Raw genomic sequence first — 26,001 nt, 5'->3', positions numbered from 1 at the left:
GCCGGAGCAGGAGCATGATGGGCAAGATGGCCTGCCACATCCCCACCCACATAACTTGCATCCCACCCATCCCGCAAGCCCTAGGCCTATTGTGTGGTGTATGTACTGATTATGATTTTGGCACTGGGAGAGATAGGCGAAGCACAACCAGTTCAATGCAGAGGACCAGGCTGAGGAGCTGCTGGTGGTTCTGAGCTATGGCGTGGGCTTGTGGAAGAGGAGGCAAAAACACCGTTTCTGTCACACCATTTCAATGGTGTTACTAGGATGTCATCTTTGGGTGGGCATTTGGATTATTTGGGTGGGCGACGGCAAAGATATTTATTTTCCTAAATAGAGTACGTAAACAGGGCAGAGTTTAATTTAGAGAAGGGGGCTGGGGGGATAGAGAGTGACTGAGGAAGTCTCCCTGTTAGTGCCCAGTGCCTATCTATCTGTCTCTGTCTGTCTATTTATTTATCTATCTATCTATCTACCTATCTATCTATCTATCTATCTATCTATCTATCTATCTATCTATCTATCTATCTATCTATCTATCTATCTATCTATCTATCTATCTATCTATCTATCTATCTATCTATCTATCTATCTATCTACCTACCTGTTAAAGTCTTTTCATCCATGCATTATACAGTCAGCATTTTTGGATATCAACTATTCTAAGGCCTGCTACACCAAAACGAATACCTGAAAATTAAAAAAAATCTTATCAACCTCTTCCCCAACCTGCCCTGTCAGCCATGAACTTAAAATTGCATCACTGCCAATTGCCTGTTAACATGAAATGTTTATTTTGATTGGCTCTTCAAAATCAGAACTGAGGCGGAGCAGTTCTGCCAGACAACTCGACGGCGCCGCTTGCTTCCACGCCCTTATGGGCCGGCCTATTCAAGCAGCCACTCCACCTGCTTTGCTTCCTGCTTGCTTGCTGAGTTGCTGCGCTGCCTCCACCTCTCTGCATGCACCTGTTGGGTCCTACGCTTCTATCCAACGGGGGGATTGGAGCTCTTCACTCCTATATATCTAGTTCACTAAGTATGAATATGTTTGCTGCACACCTTACCAGGAGTGATGAGTAGTAGAGCTCAGATGCCCAAACTCTAACGATGCCAAATAAATAAAGATCATTTAAAATTAAATCTAAGAGTTGTCCATCAGAATTAGTTGAATTTTCCACCGTTTCATGAACAGGTATTTTCACTTTTTTTCCCCCTCCCATTTACCAAATCAGTAACCTCAAGTAAACTGAATCCCCCCCTTTAACTTTTCATTGCACCAGTTTGCAGTGTTAATACAAGTTTAGGAATGTTGGAACCCAGAGCGGTTCTTCTGGTCAGACGGGACAGTCACTTAGTGTCAGAATCACCAATCATAGAAAACAAACATTCGAACCTGGGAAACATCAGATTGAACTTATCCGGTACTCTTTACCAGGAAATTTAGAACAGCAGCTGGAAACCCCACAACTTGTCAAGCCCCTGTTACATAAAAGCCTCTGTTTCCATACAAGGACGTCCCTCTTCCTTGGGATAGAGAATGAAATGAGAGAGGGGAGCAGGGGAGGTGGAGCTCGCACCTCTGCCCCAGTGCTATGCTGTGGAATGGGGAGGGACGGAGGGTTGTGGTTAATGGGAGGAAAAGTGTTGCAATGGAAGACAGAAAGTGAAATGAGAGAGGGGACTGCAGCCCCCCATGATTCCAAGGAATTCACTTTTGACTTGCAGAGTGAGGGAAAAACTTAACGGACGTTAGTGAGCAGAGAGACAGAGAGAGAGAGAGAGAGAGAGAGAGAGAGAGAGAGAGATTTCAGTGTTTTACTCTTCACTCTATTAATAGCAGGGGACTAGATGGGACGTGGGAGCACACAGGGGTGAAATTTCACAATATCAGCGGCACAAAGTGGAACGAGGAGGGAACGTCAGGCTTCACAGTGAGTGGGACAGAAGAGTTCACAACTTCATTTCGGCTTCTTTAGAATTTGTTTGTGCGTGTTGCTTTTGTAGAGCCTACTTCTATGAGCATGAAGGGTGAATGGTTCGCTGTCTCGTGCTCAGCTGCTCCATGTGGAGGTTAATGGTTAAGGCGTGTTCCTGTAACAACTACATTTAGAGGTTGCATTCCATTCCATAGCTTATTGGGGAGAGTGGTTCCTTATACAGACCTGTGTATGTGACCTGCTTTGGCAAGAGTGCGACTGGGAATGCTCTCACATGTTTCTCGTCAGAAGGCAAACACAAATTTTCAGCTTTAATAGTGTCGCTCCGCTTTGCCGCTCCCACTTGCTTCCATGTGTGCGCCCTGTTGGGATCCTAGGTTCTCCACAGTATGCCTCCCTTCGGTCTCTCTTCCTGCTTAGCGGGGAACTTTACTCCAGGGATGGAAAACATTAATGTGTGCCGCTAAAAGTTCCAGGGGTTTCCTTGCTTCTCACCCCATGCTCCACTCTGCTGCTCATTGTCTTACCACTAAGTACACCACAGCGATCTCATACACACACAGACACACACACACACACACACACACAGTTTCCATACAAACTTCCAACCATGATGCTGTATTTCTGATTTATCTCTGTTTTTCTTCTGATATGTGTGCCCGATGAAATGTGCTGTTGGAATAATAGAATGTGGAACGGGAACTGTGATCACCAATAGGCAATGAGTTAATACGAATAACATAATTTAAACAGATACTCATTCTGAAAAAAGTGTATGCACAATGTTGAGAAGTTTAGGAAGTTTAGAGAGCAGGGAAGTTTAAAGAAAGGCGATGAAACAACAATAACCAAGATGAAATCATAAAAACAATGGGCCTGAATAAAACACTAAACTTTACACGGCCATAAAAAATACCAGGTTAAAGGCGGTCAAATCCATCTGGGCAGTACGCCTCGAGTTTACCTTTAAACCCATTCAGAGAGAGCACAAGTCTTCTGATCACTTTAATGAATGGTCATTGTTTAAGCGGGTTTGTTTTCCTGTGTTTAAAAGATACGTTTTCTTGGGTCTCAAAATCCATGTATTCATCTTAAAACGTTCAGAAACAAATGGAAATCAGTTGGCACACGTAACGGCACACGAAATCAACTATCTATCTATCTATCTATCTATCTATCTATCTATCTATCTATCTATCTATCTATCTATCTATCTATCTATCTATCTAGATTTCAAGAGAAGTCAGTCTCACGTAAACATGGAAACCAACGATCCCAATACTGCAGCTAAATCCGCACGATCACCACCATCAACTAAATGCTGGAGTCCGTTTCAGAGCATCAAGGTACTTGTCCCAGGCCTGAGCGCGGACTGCATACATCCATCCCAAATTGATCTGCTTTTCAACTGATAGGATTTACACTATGTCGCAGATGTTTTCTGTCAACGTGACCAATGCCATGACACAAATGCAACGCAATTTTGTTGTGGAAAAAAAAAGAGATCCTTCGGGCATTGAACTTGGTGATCTTGGATATTTTCGAAGGTGCAACAACCATTATCAATGAAATATGGCAGCATGCCCCAAGAGACAAGGGGGAATCATGAATCATGTTCAAGAGGGCTTCCTTGGACCTGCACCACAGCTTTGCTGCTTCTATTGCCATACCTTTATTATTATTATATTATATACTATGATACCATTCCAAATAAATCAAACACATAATGATTTAAATGAATAAATTACACATTTATTCGCTTACTTTTCTCTATCTGTCTCCCTCTGCCTCTCTAGTTTTTTGTGTTCTGCCAGTGTATGCTTCAGCTGGGCCTGCTCCTGGTGTCAGGATGCCTGAAGAGCGGCATCACCACCATCGAGCGACGCTACGGCTTCTCCAGCAAAAAAGTCGGCCTCTTGTCATCTTTCAACGAGGTGGGCCCAAACACAACAAGCCCTGACTTCAAAATCCTTGATTATTACTAATTAATTAGTACAATGAACACCGATCAGCCACAACATTAAAACCACCTGCCTAATATTGTGTAGCTCACCCTTGTGCCAACAAAACAGCTCTGACCCGTGGAGGCATGGACTCCACAAGACCTCTGAAGGTGTCTTGTGGTATCTGGCACCAAGACGGTAGCAGCAGATCCTTTAAGTCCTGGAAATTGGGAGGTGGGGCCCCCATGGATCGGGCTTGTTGTTCCAGCACATCCAACAGATGCTGCATCGGATCGGACTCTAACCCCGGCCTCCCACATGATGTAGAACAAAACGTGATTAATCAGAGCAGGCCACATTCTTCCATTGCTCCATGGTCCAGTTCTGACACTGACGTGCCCCTTGTAGGTGCTTTCAGCGGTGGACAGGGTTCAGCATGGACACTCTGAGCGGTCTGTGGCTACACAGCCTCATACGCAGAAAGCTGCGATGCACTGTGTGTTCTGACACCTTTCAATTAAAGCAGCATCAACTTTTTCAGCAATTTGTGCGACAGAAGCTCTTCTGTGGGATTGCACCAGATCTGCTCAAGTTTCACTCCCCACTCGCATCAATGAGCATTGGGGGCCCATGACCCTGTCGCCGGTTCATTGGTTTGCCTTCCTTTAGAACACCCCAGAAGACCTGTCATTTTGGAGATGCCAGTCATCTAGCCATCACAATTTTTCTGCAATGGTCCTTTCTTCGCCACCTTGTCGGGGCAGTTCCTCCAACTTTTTTTTCGTCTCTTTGTCTTTTCCTCAAGGTAGGAAACACTGTTCTCATCGTGTTTGTGAGTTTCTTCGGGAGCAGAGTCCACAGGCCTCGCTTTATTGGTGGAGGTGCTCTGCTGACCAGCGTGGCTACGCTGATTATGGCCATTCCACACTTCACCAGTGAGCCCTACCAGTACTCAAGCAACTGTGAGTGCATGGGCCCGACAAGCCTTAACATAGAAATTCAATATGTGCGCTACAGCACTCTAGGTGTCCAATTTTATTTTAGCCCGTTAAGTAGTCAGCACACACATTCTACGTTATTCCTGAATATTTCCTGATGATAACTCACATTTTAAGATTTTTACTAGAGACATATTAAAAAACTACTGAAACAAATTATCAAAGAAATGTGTTGCGGCCGCTTATAGCACCATGAATTGTATGTCCATTGTTCCTACTACTGCGGCCACAATTTTGCTTCCAATTTACAAAAGATATTGCGCTAATGTTATGCTGCCGAGTGCAGTTTGATGTTGTTTTGCATCTGATCGCAGTTATCCATGTGCCAAAGTAAATAATCGTGCATCAGCGGGAGGGGGTGGGGGTGGTCTCCATTAGAGAGTCATTACGCATTAAGGCCACTGCTCTACACTTGCCTGTTTAACAAATTATCAGTGTTAAATAAATATAAAACTTAAAATAGTAGTTGACTGTAGTTATTTTGAGTTAAAGTGTTGAAATGAAAATGAAAAATTGTAAGGAAATCCTTGGAGGTGCTGTGCCAGTGCCAAATCCTGACGGGGGTGTATATGGTATATATATTAATATATATATGTATATATCTTTTTTTTTTCTTTTTACTTAAGGAATTCTAGTTCTCACTGAATCTTAATATAAAAGTGTAAACATGATGACAGTTGATATATTTTGCTCCACAAAGTTCGTCTGGCTAACAGCGCCAGTGTTTGTAAAATGGGCCGATGTTTCCAGACGCAATTTGCAACGAGGCTCATTTGCAAAGAAAGGGGTCAATTTTGCTATTGAAATAATAAATTACAGCTGGGTAAAATCTCAGATTTTGATTAAAGTTAAAGGTGTTTCCTACACTACATTGAGTTACATTGAGCCCTTCAGAATTTCCCTTTTAATATTGTCTCTATTTTAAAGCAATGGCGCTTCCACACAAAACATACATAAAACCAAATAAACCTACACCAGTAGACCTGCAAAATATACACAGAGAGAAACATCAATTTTTGGTTGATCTCTCTCTCTCTTTGTTCGTCTACAGCCACCGTTGACAACAGCTCTGGTCTTTGCCACTCAGAGGGCACGTTCACCGAGTTGCCGTCAAGCCAGAGCTGCACGCAGCGTCAGACTCCCTCGCATCAGGGCGTCTATCCTCTGCTGCTCCTGGGTCAGCTTCTGCGGGGGATCGGCACCGTGCCTGTTCAGCCCTTTGGAATGTCCTACATTGACGACCATGCCAGCAAGAGGAACTCGCCGCTCTACCTCGGTACTTCTGGTGCCGGCGCTGTGAAAATAATCAATCAGGATCCCAGTTCTGAGAGACAAGTCTTAGATTTACTTTGAAATGATCTTTAGTTACTTTGCATTGTTTGCATACTTTGATGTTTGCATATGGGCTCTACTGCCCATCACTCCTGGTGAGATGTACAGCAAACATACTGTAGATATGCTTATTGAGCTCGAAATAGAGGAGTGAGGAGCTCGAATCCCCAGATTGGAGAGAAGAGTGGAGCTTGTTTGTTTTTGTCGGCAGGTTCAACAGGTCGTAAGGAATGTGGAATGTTAGTGCTGTTATCTGGGCTCTGAAACATATTTGTGAATGCATCCAAAGATTTGTGAATGTGATATTTCAATGTCATTCGAGGTTGTTTTTTGTTTGTCTCAAGGTTTGTCTCTGGCAGCAAACTCCATTGGATCTGCATTTGGCTTCATCGTGGCGTCCATTACGCTGCGTTTCTATGTGGACTTTGATAAGATCCCCAGTGGTGAGTGGAGCGATGGTCCCAACAGATCACACACACACTGGGAAACTCAACTTTTGTTTGATATTGACGTAAATCAGTACTTTAAGATTAAAAACAAGAAATAACATTTTTGAGATGCTGTGAAAATTTCCATTTTATAATACTGTATTATAAATACTACGACAACCATAGCGGTGGCTATGGTTGTCGTTGTGTTCATAGTGGGGCTAGCCCCTCAGCCACTCTCTAACATAGTTTATTAGAGAAGCCCCTCTGCACATGTTGGATGGCCTGGGGTCCCCAATCGTGTTGGCCCTACGTCTGGCACCGCCCACCTTACTGTATTGACTATATACAGTAATTACATACATTATTCACTTTTTTTTTTGTATGTGCTGTGCAACCTAACAGCATACCTGTATAACAGTCAGTTTATAACATTGAAAACATGAATTACGTTGACAATTTGCTAAAAGCAAAGTTTAGCGATTTGCATTTGGAGAAGCTAGAGATAAAATGTTTGGCACCCCACCAGCCTACTAATTGGATTAGATTAGATTAGATTAGATTAGATTAGATTAGATTCAACTTTATTGTCACTAGCAGAGTACAGGTACAGAACCAATGAAATGCAGTTGACCTCTAACCAGAAGTGCAAAAGAAGCATTTAAACACCAAAGTGCTATTTGAGTACAGTGTTTCTGTGCAGTTATGTAGGCAAAAGAGATGTATTATGTACAACATTGTAAGGTTATAAATACAGGTTTGTCAGGAGTATAAGGGATTATGTACAGAGAGTATAAATAGGCATTTTATATAAATACTACACATATACATGTAGTATATCTATGTATATTGTGCGGGTTTTGGTCAGGTAATGGAATATAAAAAAAAAGTAAAGTTAAAAAAAGTATTGTGCAGTTGTGCTTTTGGTGATAGCAGTGCAAGGGCAATTGATGAAACAGTGCAGTAGTGAGAGTAAACAGTTATACAGTGCAAGGCAGTAAATGTAAACGGGTGAACATTGTAGAAAGTGAGATGCAACAGGTAAGCAGGTAACAACAGGTAAGCAGGTAACCATTTAAAAGTCCAGTGCTAGAGGGGGGGTGGATGTTTATTCAACAGTGTTACAGCCTCTGGAAAGAAGCTGTACTTGAGCCTGCTATCACACAAATCATTCAAGCAACACAGGACAAAACCTGCGGCTTCATTCCGGAGTGGTTTAAAAAGAAAACATGCGGGGCCGGTTCTGAGCATAGGCCATATTGATAGTCGCCAAGGGCCAATCATCCATGCACATGAAGCCAAGAAGAGGAAATAAAAAATATAATTGTCAAGTCGTCACATGCCCGGCGGCTGGCAGCCACTCTGGGCGAATTCTTAACCAGCAGTACCAGGCGTTTTCTCCCAGTGTGCTGCTTGAAAATCGGGCTGATATAACCCCAAATATTCTGGCGTTTGGCAATTTTAACTGGACAGGACTCAGTGAAGCGACCCAAAGGATAGTTCCGTTGGTAGCTGAAGCCCGGTTCTATTCCCTGCCGAATGGCTCACAACCACCCCAGGGGCTGAGGTGTCCAGATGGAAACAACAACCAGAGGATGGCCGTGACCCTTTTATAGAACTTTTTATCTTTATGTTTCTTCACACTGCAACCAGCAACAAGCGAACATCTGCACATCTCCCTCACTCTACATTCGCAACCTCCCTGTGCGGAACAACCCAGAACCTGCCTCTCGTCACCTTGGCAAATAACTCTCTTTTCTGGACACCTCGCCCCAAGATGAACTGATGCAAATAACACAACACAAGCCACTGATCAGCTGGACCCCCCAGAACCCCCCCCCCCCTACCACACACACACACACACACACACACACACACACACACACCAAGCGTTACAAAACTAAAACACAGACAAAAATAAAACTGGAAAATTGATTAATTGATTGATTGATTAATTGGTTGATTGATTGATTGGCGGGCTGATTGAGTGATTGATTGATTGGTTGATTGATTGATTGATTGATTGATTGATTGATTGATTGAAACAAAAATGAACTAGAAAAGGAAAAGTTGTTGCAATTTTTGCATTACTTGAGGAAAGCTAGATTTATTTTTAAATGTATTTTGTTGGCTCGTTATTTTGTGATTTACTTACATAAAAATTCACCAGACTGTGAGAATAAAGGTCTCTGAAACAAAATATCTTCCTATTATATATATTATATTATTATAATTATTATTATTATTATTATTATTATTATGATATTTTGACCCGGGCACCCCGACCAATGCTTTGTCAGTCAGGTTGTGTTAGATCTTGGTGAGGTGGCAGCATCAGAGGGCAGGTTGAGTGGATCTTAGGTGGTGAGGTATGCAGTGTGAATGGGAGGGCGGATGCACCTGTAAGGCTTCCTGTAGGCGACTCCGCTGCGCGTCCCCCGTGCCTCTCCATTACCTTATTGAACGAAACAAAAAAAGCACCGTGTATAAAGAAGGGATGCTCATCCGTCACTGGCCGCCCAAAAGAGTGCTGAATGTGCAGAACACTTTAGGGTCCTGGTTTGGGGGTTTCAAAATGTGGCCAACCTACACAACAACTCATCTAGCTCACCAAACCCGGCATTTTTAAATCCCAGACTTAAGAAACATGATATGCGCAACCATACTTCAAAGGGACAACTTTTCAGAGATGCCCCATTCATTGCTGTACAAGCAGACGAAACAACAGACATAACCCGCAATTCTCAGAGGGTGATAGTGTTGCACTACATGATCGGGACTACGGTGACGGAGAGGTTCTGGGGATTCATGGCAAGGAATTGTTTGTTCGGCAAGGATTTCCGAACTTTAAGTGTTTTTTTTTCTTCCAGATTTATCTGGATTTGTCACATTATTTTCCAATTCACCCTAACAGGCACATCTCGAGGCTCTCGGGAACACGATGGGATTTTAAAAGCAGAACAATGATTGTTGTTTGGTAGAGCCGGGAAGAGATAACGGAATATCTTGAGAACATGTCCACACAGGATGGATGGGACAGAGTGAGCATCAGTGAGGCCTATGGGCTGTCCATGCACCTGCAGGATCCAACATTCCCTACAATTATTCTCTGAGCTTATGCCAGAAGTGGACATTATGCACAACATTATGCAGAAACAAGAGCTCAATGCAGCTTGTATTAGAAAATTTCCAGAGCCATGTGACCCAGCGGCAAGAGCGAGCGGATATTATTGCTCACGATGCACAAAGCAGTTCAAAATGGAAGAAAACAAACACAGCATCGGTTATGAAGGAGGCGTGCGACACTGTAATGAGCCATGTGGAAGATAGGTTTTGCTGAAGTGAGCATTCGATCAGAGCAAAGTTTGTTGCCTGCACACTTTTCCCGAAGTTCCTAAATTCCCTCCCCAGTGCACCCCCAGTGCAGAGCTTGAATGTGCAGTAAATATATGGCCCTTGGCAAACAAGGCACAACTGGAAACTGAGCTGAAGTGTCAGTTTAACTGCACCAAATTGCACACAGGAAACAGTACACTGTTGCTGCTGTGATCAGTACATGTCAATAACCTGCTCAGCTTTGTCTACCTTTGCACGCAACACAATGGGACAGAGGAGGCTGAACGTCCTTCCTATCTTATCGGTTGAAAATGTATTCATCAATGGGATGGTCCACAAAAGCAAAGTAACGGAGACCTTTGCATGATTGAAAAAACGGCAGACATCTTTTCTTTTTGAGAAATGTGGTGATTCATCTCCCTTTACACGTAATAGGCCTTTTTCTGTATAGTCTTGCATTGGAAACATATTTTGTTTTCATTTTCTAGCAATTAGGCCGGCTCAGTGTTTAATGGAACCCACTGCTTTTAGTAGCCTGCTCTCTCTGTCAGGTGCCCCCTGTTTTGTGTGTGCATGTGTGTCCTGCACCCGACGTGGTTAAGGTTGTTGCTTTATGTTGGCTATTGCTTTGCCAACATAAATGTAGAGTCTGCATTTGGTGATGGCCTTTCTGGGGTTGAGTGCGTAAAAATGTTTGATTATCTATTAACAATTTATTGATTAATATCTGACTTTATATATCACATATACAGTATATACCACATCACTATATGTGTAACACCCTCCGTGTTCATAGCCTTCCTAATGCATGAAGTTCTGTTCTCTGCTTCATTCTACTTGGGTTACTTAGTAAAACTACTGTTATGTGTTTGTATGCTGTAGGAGCTTCCAGAAACAGTGTTTCTACTGCTTGATTTATTAATTGGAACATATAATAGCTGTTTATTAAAATTTATTTCAATCAATGTTTAATTAAAATGTCGAGAACCCAAACTGCAATTTATAAGATGTTATATTTGGAACACAAAATACCTGCTGTGTCAGGTAAAAATCAAAGCTGATATGTCTTTATGAGCAAGGTGCCCCACCAGAATTTCATTGCTAAATACACCACTGTGTCCCAATGCTCCCCATAAGGGCTGAGAAAGGGACCAGCTGACATGAAGGACCAAACTGTGAGCACACACCTGAGCTTGTTCCTTTACACAAGGGATTTTCCACTCCATTTTTTCACTGTTTATCTGTTCCTCTGAATTATTCTCTATATTAACATAGAATTGACAAAAGAATCCAAACACACGCAACCCTCAGGCATCTTTTATGTAGGAAGCAGGAAATACCACTTTTTTATTGACTGTTAACGTGGAAGATTTTCAGCCATATTTTTACGGAAATATCTTCTCAGACTGTGGGGTATTTCTCATGACAATGGTATGAATAAAGTAAACCATTACTTTTGATACAACCCCAAAATGGAACAGATATGGCAACGCTGTTTAAAAGAGCTACGTCTCAGCCAGGTAGTAAACCTCAGAGGGAGGAAGCAAAGATCAGCAAATTCAGAAACTAGAGAATGCAACCAATAAACTTTGTGATATATTATCATACTTAATACAAAATCCTAGATAAAGCCAAGGTATATATGAACTGACTGATTAAGAAGGTGGCCTGGCTTGACTTGTTTTGCAGATCAGATCGAGCTGGACCCCAAGGACCTGCGCTGGGTCGGGGCCTGGTGGCTCGGCTTACTGGCAACTTCCTGCTTTCTGTTCCTGTGCTCGCTGCCCTACTTCTTCTTCCCCAGACACATGTCCAAAGAGGTAGACCACATCAACAACAACCAAGACCTTTTGAAGCGAGATTTTCTATGTGAATCAAAGCAATAAAAATCAAGAGGTGCACAAGTGACTTTCAAATCACTGATAGTAACCGGCCCAATGGGAGGGAGTTGGAAAATGACTTAAACTAACAAATTCTGAAATTCTTTGGTTGTTTTGATGGGAGCTGCAGTTTTAAACAAACAGAGCACTCTTATCCCCTTCAGATTTGAATAATTTTTGACCCTTTGGCTTGGGCCGGGTCAGCAAATTTAACATTCAGTAAATACAGCAGATGTTCCTTGCACTTTGCACAGTTCATGCCCCAACAAAGTCAGGTTGTGTGTAACCATGGAGGCTATGAGCTCTGCAATACTAAATTAACACCAAATACAACGTCATTATTGTTCATTAAATATTTGCTCTATTTTCAAGTTAAGTCAATAACCTGCTAATATTGTGGATCACTCCAAATTGACTTAACCTAAAAGAAAGGTGCAAAATCAACTCTTATACAGAGCACATAAAATAGTAGACAAAAGACGGCCAGGCAGCAGAGTCATGACAGATAGATAGATAGATAGATAGATAGATAGATAGATAGATAGATAGATAGATAGATAGATAGATAGATAGATAGATAGATAGATAGATAGATAGAAATTGCGCAAACATGTCTGAAGAACACATCCTGGTGGTTGTGCAAGTGGTTTTTTTGACAGTCAGTCAGAATCCAAATCTGAATCAGCTTTTTTGGCCAAGTACTGCATGTGTACACATACTATACAAGGAATATGACTTTGACTTTTAAATTGTTTTTTGTTTGTTCTCTCAGTACTTACACAGACATACAGCTAAAACAAGGACAACAAAGCAGAATATAGGTAGAGATAAACATTTAACTATTATGCAGAAAACATGTAATTATATAAAAATATATAAAAAGTATACACAGTACATAAATAAATAAATAAATAAATAAATAAATAAATAAATGTATGTATATATATATATATATATACAATGTAAAAGGGTTGGACATCCACTGGCTCTCTTGGCACCGAGATGGACAGGAACACTGCCAATGGATACATAGAGATAGATAGGTGGACAGGCAGGTAGATCGATTTTTGGAAATTTTGTTTTGTAATAATACTCAAGTAATAAGAATAAAAGATAAAAAATTTTAACAAATAAAATAATATACATTCAATAAATAATAAATTGTAACATATAATTAACCTAGAAATTAACAAAAAAAAACAACACGGTTTTAGCAATTGGGAATAAACCTCTGTATCAACAATTCACACTCTGACAGGAAGAAATTGTGCAAGTTTGCATGAATTTCTATAAAATCCATACATATTACTGCTGTAATTCACTGAATCAAACATGGAGTGATTATATTTTAACTAAGTACTGTATAGAGTAATGCACTGTCTAAGTTCACACTGCCTTTTGGAGACTCAGGTGAGGACAGACATGAAATCCTGGTGAAAATGCCGGACGCTCTTGTTCAAGGCAGGGGGGAGTTTTGGATATTCAATGTGTTTTCGAAACAGCTCTAAATTAGAATGTGTTTGATTGACAAGCTGAAGGCGCCACGGCCTCTGTTTGCCTCCATCTGAAAATATTGTCTGAGGTTTACTTACGAGCATTAGCAAATATAAAAACACATAATTTGGTCGAACATTTCCTTTGAATATGTTCACTGGGCTGATATGAACCTGACACCCACCAGCTATTTGATTAATTTGATACCCACCCAGGATCAGCTAGTAAAATGCAGTTTATTTTGAGGCAGAGCTACCTCCGTGAACACTGACCTTGAAACGCAATCCACTCATTGATCATACATTCCACTATGTGACAAAATTAAGCACATCATTGCTTTGTCCAACTCGGCAATTCTGCCAAAATGATATGTAATCACTGTCAAATCCCAGAGATGGGGCTTACAGAGGGACTGCTAATGGATCCCGTATTTCTGGCCTCACAACCTCAGGTGATTCAGCCCTTTAATCTGAGCCCTCACCAATCTCCCTACTTTAAAGACCAAATAAACCTGCAGCGTATTTGTTGCGAGAAGCTCTTAGTGGCCTCGAAGAGTCATTGATTACAAGGTCATTAATTTTGGCAGTGAAAGTAACACGATTGCTTGTTGTTTCTTACAGATAGGAGCAACAGACTAGTTTCTCATTCAGCAAAAAGCAAAATGCAGCAAAAATGCCTTAGAGCGTAGTTTTGGTTTGAATTTGTTTACCAAATTCAATTTGTTATTTGCTATGAATAGATACAATTATATATTTAGATATTTATGGATAAATATCCAAAAAATAGGCTTTATTTTAAATGGTAACCTCTTCCAATACAAACCCAGCCCACCCTACAATCGTTTTTTCACACTGCACTCACCTGTGTACTGTGCATCACAGATTCAAGGCCAATTCCCTACCATTTAATGAACCTGCCGATTGATTGAATCTTGATCTTTAGATAGCAGAAAACATGTTTTCAACAGTGCAACCAGCCTGCTGCAGAATGCTCTTGTGTGTTTTGTTGTCCAGGTTGCCGCCGGTGAAAAACACACTGAATCAGAGGATAAAAAGTCACAAGATCTTGTCCAACAACTCACACTCATTCAGTTCATTAAAGGTACATTAACCTCTGTCCCTCAAGAAGTACCGTAAAATGAATGTTGATAACAAATGTGGAGTCTCCTATTCATTAAAAAATAAACAACTGGAAGATATCTAAAATTATTTTAGGTAATTTGAAATCACAGAATGTGAGTATGAGATTGACATTGCTGCATCAGAATGTATTTTTTTTTTGGAAGTGATAATAATACATTTACAGATATAACTTTATTATAACTACATTTCCGACAGACAACACTCAGATTTACATGAAAATCATCTTTATTTATTTTGTATCGTTTGAGTTTGGCATCTGGGCTCTACTGCAAAGATAGACATACTTAGTGAGCTGTAATTATAGGAGTGATGAGCTTGAATCCCTCTCACTGGATAGAAGAGTAGACCCTAACAGGTGGATGCAGGGAAGGTGGAGGGAGCGCAGCAACCCAGCAAAGCAGGTAGAGCAAGAGGGACTGGCCGCTTAAATAGGTCGGTCTATTTACCCATAGGTCGGTTGTCTGACAGAACCAGCTACGCATAATTTATAGTTTATTCATATATTCTCTAAGTATTTTTTTTCAAACCCTCTCAACTCTCACCTCCTTGTCGTTTGTATTTTCTTCTCGGTCTCTCTTTGTTTTTCTTTCTCTTTGTTCAGCCTTTCCCAGAGTCGTCCTCCGGATGATGCGGAACCCCATCTACCTGCTGGTCGTCCTTGCTCAGGTCTTTCTGGCGGGGCTGGTCGCTGGCATAGCCACCTTCATGGCCAAATTCACAGAGCAGCAGTTTACGCTGACCGCCTCCTTCGCCAACATGCTGATAGGTGAGCGCCTAAAGTCGTGCCGGACATGAATGTGTTTAAAGGATCTTACTACTGTGTCAAATTGAGTCTGAGCCCATAGATAGCTCCTTTTCAAATGGTCTCTGAGGTCCCCAAAATATATTTTGGAATTTTTTTTTTTTGCTGAAAATACCGCTCAGGTTATGCATTGGAGTCATACTAACATGCCTCAAAACCATAGCCTTCCAAAATGGGCTGTTTCTATATGTGTAGCTTTAAATGTAAATGAGCAGCCAGGCCCCTCGTTCTGTGAGCCAATGGGGTTTGAGCTGTACTCTGGATTCCGTTGTATGAACAAATTTGACGTGAGAAATAATCCAGTTGCTAAATCTTTACTCATATAAGATCTACAAGGACGCATTTTAGAGTTTGTTTTGAACTTTCCGTGCTTAGAGCACCGTGGGATATGGCGGGGCAGGGGGCTTTTTTGTTTCAATCAATTATGGAAACGTCAGAGAGTAAAATAAAATAAATACATCTACAATTTTATTTGGAAAATAAAAGAAAATACAATTTCCAGTAGTAATATAAGAGCTAATGTAGGTCTAAGTGAAGGTTGAAATGAAACCTGACTAGAGGCAGGTTTATCTTTTGATTAATGGACGTGGCGCCTCCAGGTCGACCTTGACAACAGAGGAAATTCCAGCACCAAGACCAGACAGAAGGAGCTGACGAGTCCTTCATCACCTTAGTCTAGGACTTCCTAGTCGAGAACTCACTCATCTTATATGAAGCAATTTATCAAAGAGGCATTTTATCAGGAAATAATATTGTTGCACAGCAAGATACTTAAGTACTTCACACAAGTAATGGGATCTACCAAAAGCTCAAAAGTTCAAAGGAGATATACTGTATCATGCAACTTTCAAAACACGAATAGTTGTTGGTTTTTAGGCTATTTGAATGGAATTGTTGGAGTTGTAGTTGAATAAAGATGGAGGTTACCTAGTTACCCTGCCCATTTAATTTAATCACAGTGACACGTCTTCCTCTACAGGAGCGGTGGCCATACCACTGGCTGTAATGGGCACCATCCTGGGAGGAATCGTGATGCGACGGATGTCTCTGTCGGTAATGAGCGCCAGCAAGATGTGCAGCACGGCCGTCTTCCTCTGCCTGATCACTGGGCTTCCTCTCATCTTCATCGGCTGTTCCACACAGAGGATCGCAGGCGTCTTCCCGCCCAAGTACAGCAACCTCTTGATCTCCGTGTGTCTCCCATGTTGGATAGCCAATGGAGATAAATGACATCTTGTTGTAGTTATTTTGTGAGAGAAGATCACTGCCTGCTCTGCAATTGTGATGTTTGCTGTGTTACCAAAGGTTGTGTGCTTGTGTGTGTGTGTGTGTGTGTGTGTGTGTGTGTGTGTGTGTGTGTGTGTGTGTGTGTGTGTGTGTGTGTGTGTGTGTGTGTGTGTGTGTGTGTGTGTGTGTTTGAAAATCTTCGCATGAATATACTGTATGCTTTTTTTCATTTGGTTGAGGGAGTATCTGCATGTGTGTGGGATGAGAATCTGGCTTTTTTTGGCCAGTTACACTTAGATGCTCTGAATTTGACACCAGTTGTCAGTGACTCCCCTTTTTTTACAGACAAGTAAAAAGGTGAATAAATAATTCACATATTCAAGAAAAATATTCAGATGCAACAAGTAACACTCAAATAACAGTAATAATGAGTTTTTACAGAGTTTGAATATTTCCAGTGGGTAAATGGGGGAAGTTACAGGGATGCGGTAGAAAGAATACTTGCAGTACCTGTTCATAAGTGTGCGTACATGCTTGGATGTGTGTTGACAGTCAGGATGCCTTGGCGTGCAGCGCTGGCTGCATGTGTCCTCAAGATGACTTCAACCCGGTGTGTGGCTCCGACGGAGTGGAGTTTGTATCGCCCTGCGTTGCAGGCTGCGTCGCCATGGAGACGGACAACACCAACCACAAAGTGCAGGTGAACCCCGTGGAGCTGCAATGCCATGACAACCTTCAGGCACTTCTCGTCCACCGAACTCTTCACCCTCTTCCACCCCTCCTTTCTTTGACCAGAAGCCTCTACTTTATTTGGGGCATTGGCCTCAGGTGCTGCTTGTTTTCCTCTGGCCTTACAGTATCTTAGGTCGTAGGCGGAACATTTAGAAAGGAAACAGAAGCTGTGAAGTCCGTCCACTTCAAAGCTTCACTTCTGTTTTGCCCATTTCAGACAGATGACGAACACGTCTGCTGCACTCTCTGCAGACTTTAACACACACACACACACACACACACACACACACACACACACACACACACACACACACACACACACACACACACACACACACAAACACACATACACACAAATACTCTCTTGAACTTGAACTTGAACTGGAACACACGCACACACACACACGCACACGGATACAAACTCTCACACTCAGCTGAAAGCAAATATAAATCTTTGATGTAAGCACATTTTAGTCTTACACAATTGTTGGGGCACAACAGCACAGCAAAAGAAGCAGGATACGTAAAAAAATAACAAAAAATAAAAGATTCAAGAAAAATAAATGAAAAAGACCTAAAGAAAAATAAAAGGTCATGTCCAAAACTAAAATATAAGGTCCTATGCATTAACCGATTGATTACATTAATACAAATGGGTTGTGATTTAATTACCTCCAAAAAGTAATCAATGCAATTCAAATTCCATATGAAGCTCTTATTTCTTAGACCCCGTTTCCACCTTGCATTAACTAACCTGCGTATCTGGATCTGCTATCTCGGGGTAAGTGAGAGTTAATGCAAGGTGCGAATGGGATCCAATGACTCCTATATTCACTGCATTGCTGTGTCTGAACCCTACAACAACCATCCACACTTCCCAAAATAAATTGCAAAGCAATACACCAAGGACACTATTGTTCTACATACAATAGGAAATTAAGTCAAAGTCAGTTTGTTTTATATTTCCCTTTAAATCAGTTGCTGACAGACAACTCTTATATTTACTTTACAATGATCTATATTTATTTTGCAATCGTTTGAGGTGGGTGTCTGGCCTCTACTGTTCATCACTCCCAGTGTTCATCACATACTCAATGAGGTAGAAATATAGGACTGATGAGCTTGAATCCCCTCCACTGCATAGAAGGATGGATGGATGCAGGGGAGGTGGAGAGAGCGTGGCATTGCAGCAAGCAAGCAGGTAGAGCAGGAGGGACTGGCTGCTTAAATAGGCCGGCCCATAAGGGGCGTGGAAGCATGTGGCGCCGTCAAGCTGTCTGACAGAACTAGCTTCGCCTAGTTTACTTTCTCAAAGGGATGTGTTCACAAAAAAACTAGACACTAAACTAGGGTGACGTAATTTTCAAACCCTAAAACCAGCATCACAGTGTACTGCATGTTCATGCACACCCATATGTATGTGCTTTAGCACTCACCATAAGCGTTTTCATTGGGATGGCGGACAAATATTATTATTATAATAATAATAATAATAATAATTATTATTATTATTATTATTATGTCGGTTATATTTGGCCATCTCAATATTATATTTTTGTCAGCATTTCCATCATGCATGACCAAATATGTATTCTTGCAGTGTGTGCAGAACGCAGCATTTTCAAGGAAAACATTATTATTATTATTATTATTTAAATTGCGGATTAATGGCTGCAAATCACAAATTCATTTTATTCGGCCTCCACAACACAAAAGCTGCAAAGGCTACTTAAATGAATAAATCCAGCCCTTTCTGCAAAAGCAGGATTGTGTGTATTTTGAAAGAGGAGTTGATGCAATCACATACATAAGTCCAACCAGGCCACCAGGACGACCCATCACTCACCACACACTCCCACATGGTCTGTTCTGTAGAATCAATGTTGAATTTGCCACAGTAACACAAAGAATGGGATATTTTGATGTCACTCGATGTTCACTCGTTGTCTCCATGTTGAATGTAACCCCAAAATGCTCATAACCCACAAAGCGAGGCATCGACAGCTAGAGAGAAAAATGTCAGAAAGTAGCCAAACCTAAAGAAAGCTGTTTGAAAGCTGTGTGTAAATCTTGTCTGCGAAAGGGGGTTTCTACAACAGAATGAACTTCATTCTAACAACCATGCTGTTGCATTTGACTCAACACGATAGGAGTGTTGCAGTACTGTTCCTTCAAAATATTCTACCAATTCACCTGTAAAGTTATTGATATCAAAAATTTGCAGATGGGGTTTAATCTGAACCAGGAGTAAATTAGACCAGAAGTCCGAGACTAAGGTGATGAAGGACTCGTCAGCTCCTTCTGTCTGGTCTTGGTGCTGGTCTTAGTCCAGATAATCCATTTCCTCTGTCGTCAAGGTCGACCTGGAGGCCCCACGTCCATTAATCCAAAGATAAAGCTGCCTCTGGTCAGGCTTCATTTAAACCTTTACGTAGACCTAGATATCCTTCAATCTTCCTTCTGGAAATCACATTTTTTAAACCAAGACAAGGGCAAGTCTGAGACTATTTTAAACCATGACTGATAAAGGACATTTCAGTGAGTCCAGATTAAAAGTGTGATTTAGTCTAACATTAGGCCTAATCTGTGTCCGCCAAACGGCCCCAATGAACAGACATATATGAACACATGAAAACAAATCAGTAACATGAGCATTCGTTATGACTTTACTTCTGCCAATGATATCATTCTTCTGCTCCCTCCACAGAATTACACATTGTGTCAGTGTGTGGGTGGTGGAGGTGAAGGTGGAGGTGGCGGTGGAGGTGGCGATGGAGATGGAGGTTCTGCGCTGCCGGGGACGTGTGGCAGCAGATGTTCCCATCTCCTCTTTCCCTTCCTCGTGCTGTCAGGACTCACCCTCTTTATCGGCTCCCTTTGCAAAACCCCCTCCTTCATGATGGTGCTCAGGTAGGAACTCCCGGGAAGGACAGAGGCATAAACTGACATGTCGAATGACAGAGAAAATATTTTGTTGTGTGTAAAATACAAATCTTGAATGGAAACGTCTGTTGTGACGCTGATCTTTACATCAGCATTAATTCTAAAATTTGTTACAGTTTTCCAAGTTTCCCTTGAATGCAGCATCGGCTGATGCAATGACACGATCCACTTGTAATTACTTCATCCTAAAAAAGAGAAGGTGTCTGTCTACTACCTTTAGTGCACAAAGTCCTGTCTCACGGTGTCTCTGTGGAAGGCAATCACTCCGTGTGGAAGTTCCCAACAACACAGTTCCATTCAAAGGGACTGAACACCGCATGTCCCCCAGAGACATTTCATCAACTTTTAACAATAAAACCGACACAATTCGGACCCGTTGCTCCGGAGCTGCAAGCGAAAACAGTCCAGAACATAATCTGTGTTTGTGTCCTCACATATGGAGTTCCATGTGTGAGGACACAAACAAGGAATATGTTTTTGATTGTTTTTAACTCCGACAGTTTGTGTGGACTTACATCTGGACCAATCAACGTGCAATTACATCACTGCATGTTACTCTTCTGGCGTTCAGTTTAAATATCCCTGAAGAACGGTGTTTTAGGAATAATGATCGTTCCTGATGATGCAGTGTGGGTACAACAGCTAAAACGTCTTCTTTGAACGATTGTAGTTTGCAGGGTTTTGTAAAATGCAGCACGAGTTAGTTTTCCGAGTTTCCTTTAAACGCAGCCCCGGCTCAAGCTGTCTGGCTAGATGTCACACTCGGAAGTGGCTGCAGGGGAATGAGTTCCGAGAGACGAAACTTGGACTTATATAACTTCGGATGATGATTTCACAAATTTCTGCTCCGAATGTAGATCGATATTGATCAAACTCGAAGGTCAAGACGACTGAAACGTTTCGCTTCTAACAAGACCTCAACCATGTCTGTGCGTACACAGAGCAATAACCACAGGGTCCACCCCTGCAAGCTGGACCCCTAATAATAATAATAATAATAATAATAATAATAATAATAATAATAATAATAATAATAATAATCTCTATGTTGTCTCATTTTACAGGACAGTAACTCCAGAGGACAAATCGTTTGCGGTGGGGATTGAGTTCATGCTTTTCCGGGTTTTGGGTGAGTGAAGTTAGATTCCAGAACATGACCTCAAGCTGAGTTGCGCAAAATTCAGTCTCAGCCAGGAGCAAGGGAATAGTACAACAACAATGCCTTGGCACCCAACTCTCCCAAACAGTTCGATAAATTCTCATAGAATGCGAGAATCTTTCATAAAATCTCAGCGACATCAAGGAGGTGGAATCAGAATCCTGAGATGGGAGGATGCAGGCCAGCTTTGCCAGCATGGTTTAGACTGTGGGGGAACAAATGACTACATAGTAGAGGTGATGTTTTGGAATACAATGCTCTTTTACATTGCAAAGATTAAGCAAACTCAGCATTAAACATCTTGTACATCAGGTTTCCCCGTGGCCCCCAGTCACCTGATAGAGCGCATCGTTTTCAAGGTTTAAAGTCCTTGCGTGGTTTGGTTGTCCTGCACAGACAACCTGACACCTCGCCTTTCCAGAAGACCCGATCTACCGCCTGAACTACTGCTGAATAAATCCTTCAGTCAAGTGAACCAATGAATTTGAAAGTACAGACTCAGCGTTTGCTGAAGAGTGCTTGACATGGTGATCTACCAATCCATGCTCAGCAAAATGTAGCTTCGCACCATATCCTCTGACAAACTGCTCCCAACACCAATCTGAAACTAACAGCTCACAATGCTAGGAAAATGGTTTGAAGAGTCTGGCATGGAGGACAGTGTTGTTTGGTGGAATTCTATAGTGTTACTTTCCAGCTTTTGCGACTGAACACACACACCCACTCGACTACCTCAGCCACAAGGTTACCTTCTTAAAAGGGCAAGGCCCGGCTTATAACACTAGGAGGTAGTGGATGATGATTAAACCCTTAACATCACTCCAGCATATTGACGAAGGAAAACAAAACATCATATAATGAAACATTTCCCACAGTAGTCCCTATTTCCCAACATCCTTGAATGGATCCTTCCCCAGTGGAAAGCAACTTAAGGCAGAGGAGCAATGTCTTTGAGTGCATGCTGTATGTCCTTCTCACAGACATGTGACAAAACACATTTGCAACTGAAAAAAGTGTTATTTTGTTAATAGAACCGCGTTACCAAAAACCAGTGCATCAGTGTACTTCTCAAACCAGAACGGTGTTTAGTCACAGCTTACAATATCACGACTCTGGAACACTTAGTTTTCCCTTTTCTTTCTCTGAGAAGGGCAACGATATTTGGGCTTATTACCCTGACCCTTAGTAATTTCCCCCTGGGATTATTAAAGTATTTCTGATTCTGATTCTGATCTGATTCTGATTCTGATGTGCCTCAGGTTTCTGAGAGTACAGTTACGCCGCCATTTCCCCTCGGTCAGTCTGCTGCAGATTTATTTATTTGTTGTTTATTGATTTATTAATTGATTTGTTTATTTATGTATTTGTTTGGTTGTTTGTTTGTTTGTTTGTTTGTTTGTTTGTTTGTTTGTTTATCTTATTTATTTCTTGCTGAATGAAGTGACGTTTGGCGTCTCTTGCAGAATTCATCCTGGTCAAGCCCAGTGTTACCTTCTTGCTTTCACGGCTCAGAGCCACGGTTGGGAGGCCTCTGGTGTTGCACCAGCCCGTTTTGGCTTTGCCTGGCTTGTAGCTGGTAACAAACTTCCGGACCAGTGTCCGGACCAACTCTTCCGTCGACTGTGCCACGTTATTTCGGTACAGCAGCAAACATAATGCACGGCCGCTCTTTTTCCTGCTAACTATATAACTTTTCTCTCTTAGCATCCTGCAACTCACTGTGGCTGCGGCTGAACTCACGTGCCAGTTCACTACGTCACCCGCACCGGTTACCCACAAGGCCACCTTCTTACAGGAGCAAGGCCCAGTTTTTAGCAACTGTGATTAAGGGAGGCAGCCTTTTCCCAAATTAAATCAAGTCAATTAACACCGCTTCACCTTTGATCCATTCAATTCAGCTCAATTTATTGTGATTCCGTGAGCCTTATTAGAATTACCAATGTATCGTTAAAGTGTTCCCCCACCCTTCTCTTTATTCTCTCTGCAGCCTTCTTTACTGCACCGGTTGTGTACGGCAGTGTCATAGACACCACATGCATCCTGTGGAATAGAAAGTGTGGAAAGAGGGCTTCCTGTCGCTACTACGATTTGGACCACTTCAGACAAAGGCAGGTCAATCCAGACATCAGACTACGACAGGGATCCATGTGTCGATTTTGGCCTATACTTTTTCTTTGTTCATTTGATGACCCGTGAGCCATGGTCCATTTTTAATATCTATACACCCTGAACAAGTCTCTGTCTTTAAGACTTGAACCAATTCAAGACCATGCATGCCTCAAAGTCATTTCATGGTTTTTCCAGTCTGTCTAGTACAATTGTATGGTTGACTGTGTGGAATGCACTAACATCCAGTGACACAAGGATTTAAATTTGAAATAAAAAGAGTCAATGTTTGGACAAATATCCTTCAGAACCTCCATTTTAGCCATCTCAGTGTTGGGACCAAACCCCAGATTGGAAACTATCCAAGTAATCATTTGATATTACAATGCTGTTAGAGCTGCTTTTCACTTTCTGATGTTGAGTTAAAGTGAGTGAAAGAGTAATAGCTTCAGTTGTACATATAAAATGTTTATATATATATATACACAATATATATACTATATACTGTACACTATATACACTATACTGTATATACTATATACACTGTATACGTCTAATCTCATCACCGTTCTCAGTCTCAGTCTCGTTCCCGCAGTCTGTCAGTATTCACGACAGTAGCTTTCGCAATAGCCACGCCCCCTTACTGTGAAATAACACGGGTCCTAGCTTATCGACCAAGGTTGGAGGAAGGGAACTCAGTCGTTAAGTGAGGAGTACCTGTGTGTATATATATTTATATATATATATACTGTATATGTATAGGTCAATAACATATCTCAATTTTATATAGGTATATTACAAATATGTTTGTTTGCATGTAATATGATGTATGATTATTATTTTCTTTGAGTTAATTTAAATGGAAGTGTCCAGTATAAAGCATTTATTTGCATAAAAATATTAAAGATGACGAAGATGCATTTGAGGAATAAAGACCTTTACAATGCTTTCAATCTTTTCTGATGGACTATTTAAATGTTCCATCGGTTTTCCTCCTTTTTTTCTCAGGATGATGGGTCTGCAGTGTGGGTTTATCAGTGGGGGACTGGTCTGCTTCCTGATTTCCTTGCTGGTTCTCCAGAGACAGAAAGGAAGTCGGGACCAAAAGGCAGGAAGTGGAAGAGGATACCAGCTGGTCATCGGAGAAAGCAGCCCTGAAAGCAGCCCAGAAAACAGCCCAACTACGGAGCCGCTGACTCTTAATGTGAATGCAAGTGGAGGAAAAGTGTGTTAAAAGTCAGGGTGTGTTTATTTTGGAGACTGAAAAGTCTATGTGCCTGGGAACCACTGAGTCATTTATAACTATATGCTCACAATGTTGCTCAGCCTTATGTTTTACTCCTAATATGAGGTCAAAGTTAAAGTTGCGCTCGTTGCATTCTCATGAACTCGCTTGATCATCACATTCCAAATTCTTTTCCAAACTTAAAACCAGGATGAACATAAACACATTTCAACTTTCTAAACGTCCTTTGTTCTTTATGAAATGAAGGCGTCCCCTCTGTACTCATCCAAAAAGGTTGGCCATTCGATTCAAAAAGAGATTTATTGATAGTGAATATGGTGCCATCCGGGGTTAAAAACATAAGGATTTTGTATATGGGATGTTAGCCTCACAGGATACTTGTTTGTTTGTTTGTTTGTTTTTATCTCCATGATCCGCCACAAGATCCCTAGCTGTAGATACACCCACTAAACCCAGTGGACGCTGCAGAGAAACACACTCTAATTCAGTGCATGATCTGGAGTGAGAGCAAGTGCATGAGAGCAAGAGAGAGTAACGCAGACGGGAGATTTTCCTTTCCTCCGCAGCCTCAAGGAATACTCCTAATTATGCCTTCACGACACAAACCAATTAACTGTTTAACAAACACAAATTGTACCTTGTGTAGTGTTAAGCACTCCTCAGGTGAACACTTACAACTTTTGGTCTTAACAATGCTCCGATCCAACATCCAGCTGTTGCTTTCAGCGTTGTTCCTCCCTCAGAACTTTTATATTCCAATTTCACAATTATCTGTTGATGATTATAAAGGACAAAAATGTTTTCTCAGTTTTATTTTTGTCAGTGTTTTGTCACTTTCAAGAATAAACAAAAGGTAAACTATGTTTTACGTTACTGAAATGTACTTTATCATAGTCTCTATCAATAATAACCGTAATATATAACAATCATCTCTATTAAAGATAGGACTTTATCCATAGTCCTAAAACAGATGCAAGTGGATGGATGTTGCTGGTTATTATATGTGTCATTTCCTCTTTTCTTCCTTACCTTTTTGGGTTAGGGTTAGGGTATTGTTGGAAATAGTTGATGCAGAATAGAGCCACAAGGAAGTTCTCACAGAATATCGAGTTTCTCGGACTTTACCACACTGGCTTTACTTAAAGTTTGTGCCCGTTGGTCCCACAAAATTGCAAGATAGACAAATGTTTGAAAGGGTTCGGATGTGCTTGAGTTACGCTGACCAAACCCGTACCCAGTATGTGACTGTATTAAATGGTAACTCTACACTATTTGCAATAAACTATTAAATGCT

At 41.4% G+C, this 26,001-nt stretch overlaps 1 protein-coding gene across 2 annotated transcripts; it reads left to right on the top strand.

Annotated features, from left to right (window-relative positions):
* Positions 1 to 1,645: 1,645 nt before the first annotated feature.
* Positions 1,646 to 26,001, top strand: LOC307240542 (solute carrier organic anion transporter family member 2B1-like). 2 transcript variants are annotated; one of them, XM_080014353.1, is made up of 15 exons: positions 1,646 to 1,933; positions 3,170 to 3,285; positions 3,736 to 3,873; positions 4,688 to 4,844; positions 5,932 to 6,156; positions 6,557 to 6,655; positions 11,666 to 11,796; positions 14,364 to 14,451; positions 15,094 to 15,258; positions 16,274 to 16,463; positions 17,074 to 17,221; positions 19,961 to 20,163; positions 21,261 to 21,325; positions 23,343 to 23,463; positions 24,470 to 26,001. In XM_080014353.1, the coding sequence occupies exons 2-15, from the start codon at positions 3,199 to 3,201 to the stop codon at positions 24,693 to 24,695; spliced, it is 2,043 nt and encodes a 680-aa protein (XP_079870479.1). In that variant the 5' UTR covers positions 1,646 to 1,933; positions 3,170 to 3,198; the 3' UTR covers positions 24,696 to 26,001. The 2 variants fall into 2 exon arrangements, with proteins under 2 accessions (XP_079870479.1, XP_079870480.1); XM_080014354.1 differs by lacking the exon at positions 4,688 to 4,844.

This window comes from Zeus faber, assembly GCF_960531495.2.
Source record: "Zeus faber genome assembly, chromosome: 14".
In the NCBI taxonomy this organism is placed as follows: domain Eukaryota; kingdom Metazoa; phylum Chordata; class Actinopteri; order Zeiformes; family Zeidae; genus Zeus; species Zeus faber.
Note: the sequence above shows the minus strand (reverse complement) of the source record. Positions and strands in the feature narration are given on the sequence as shown.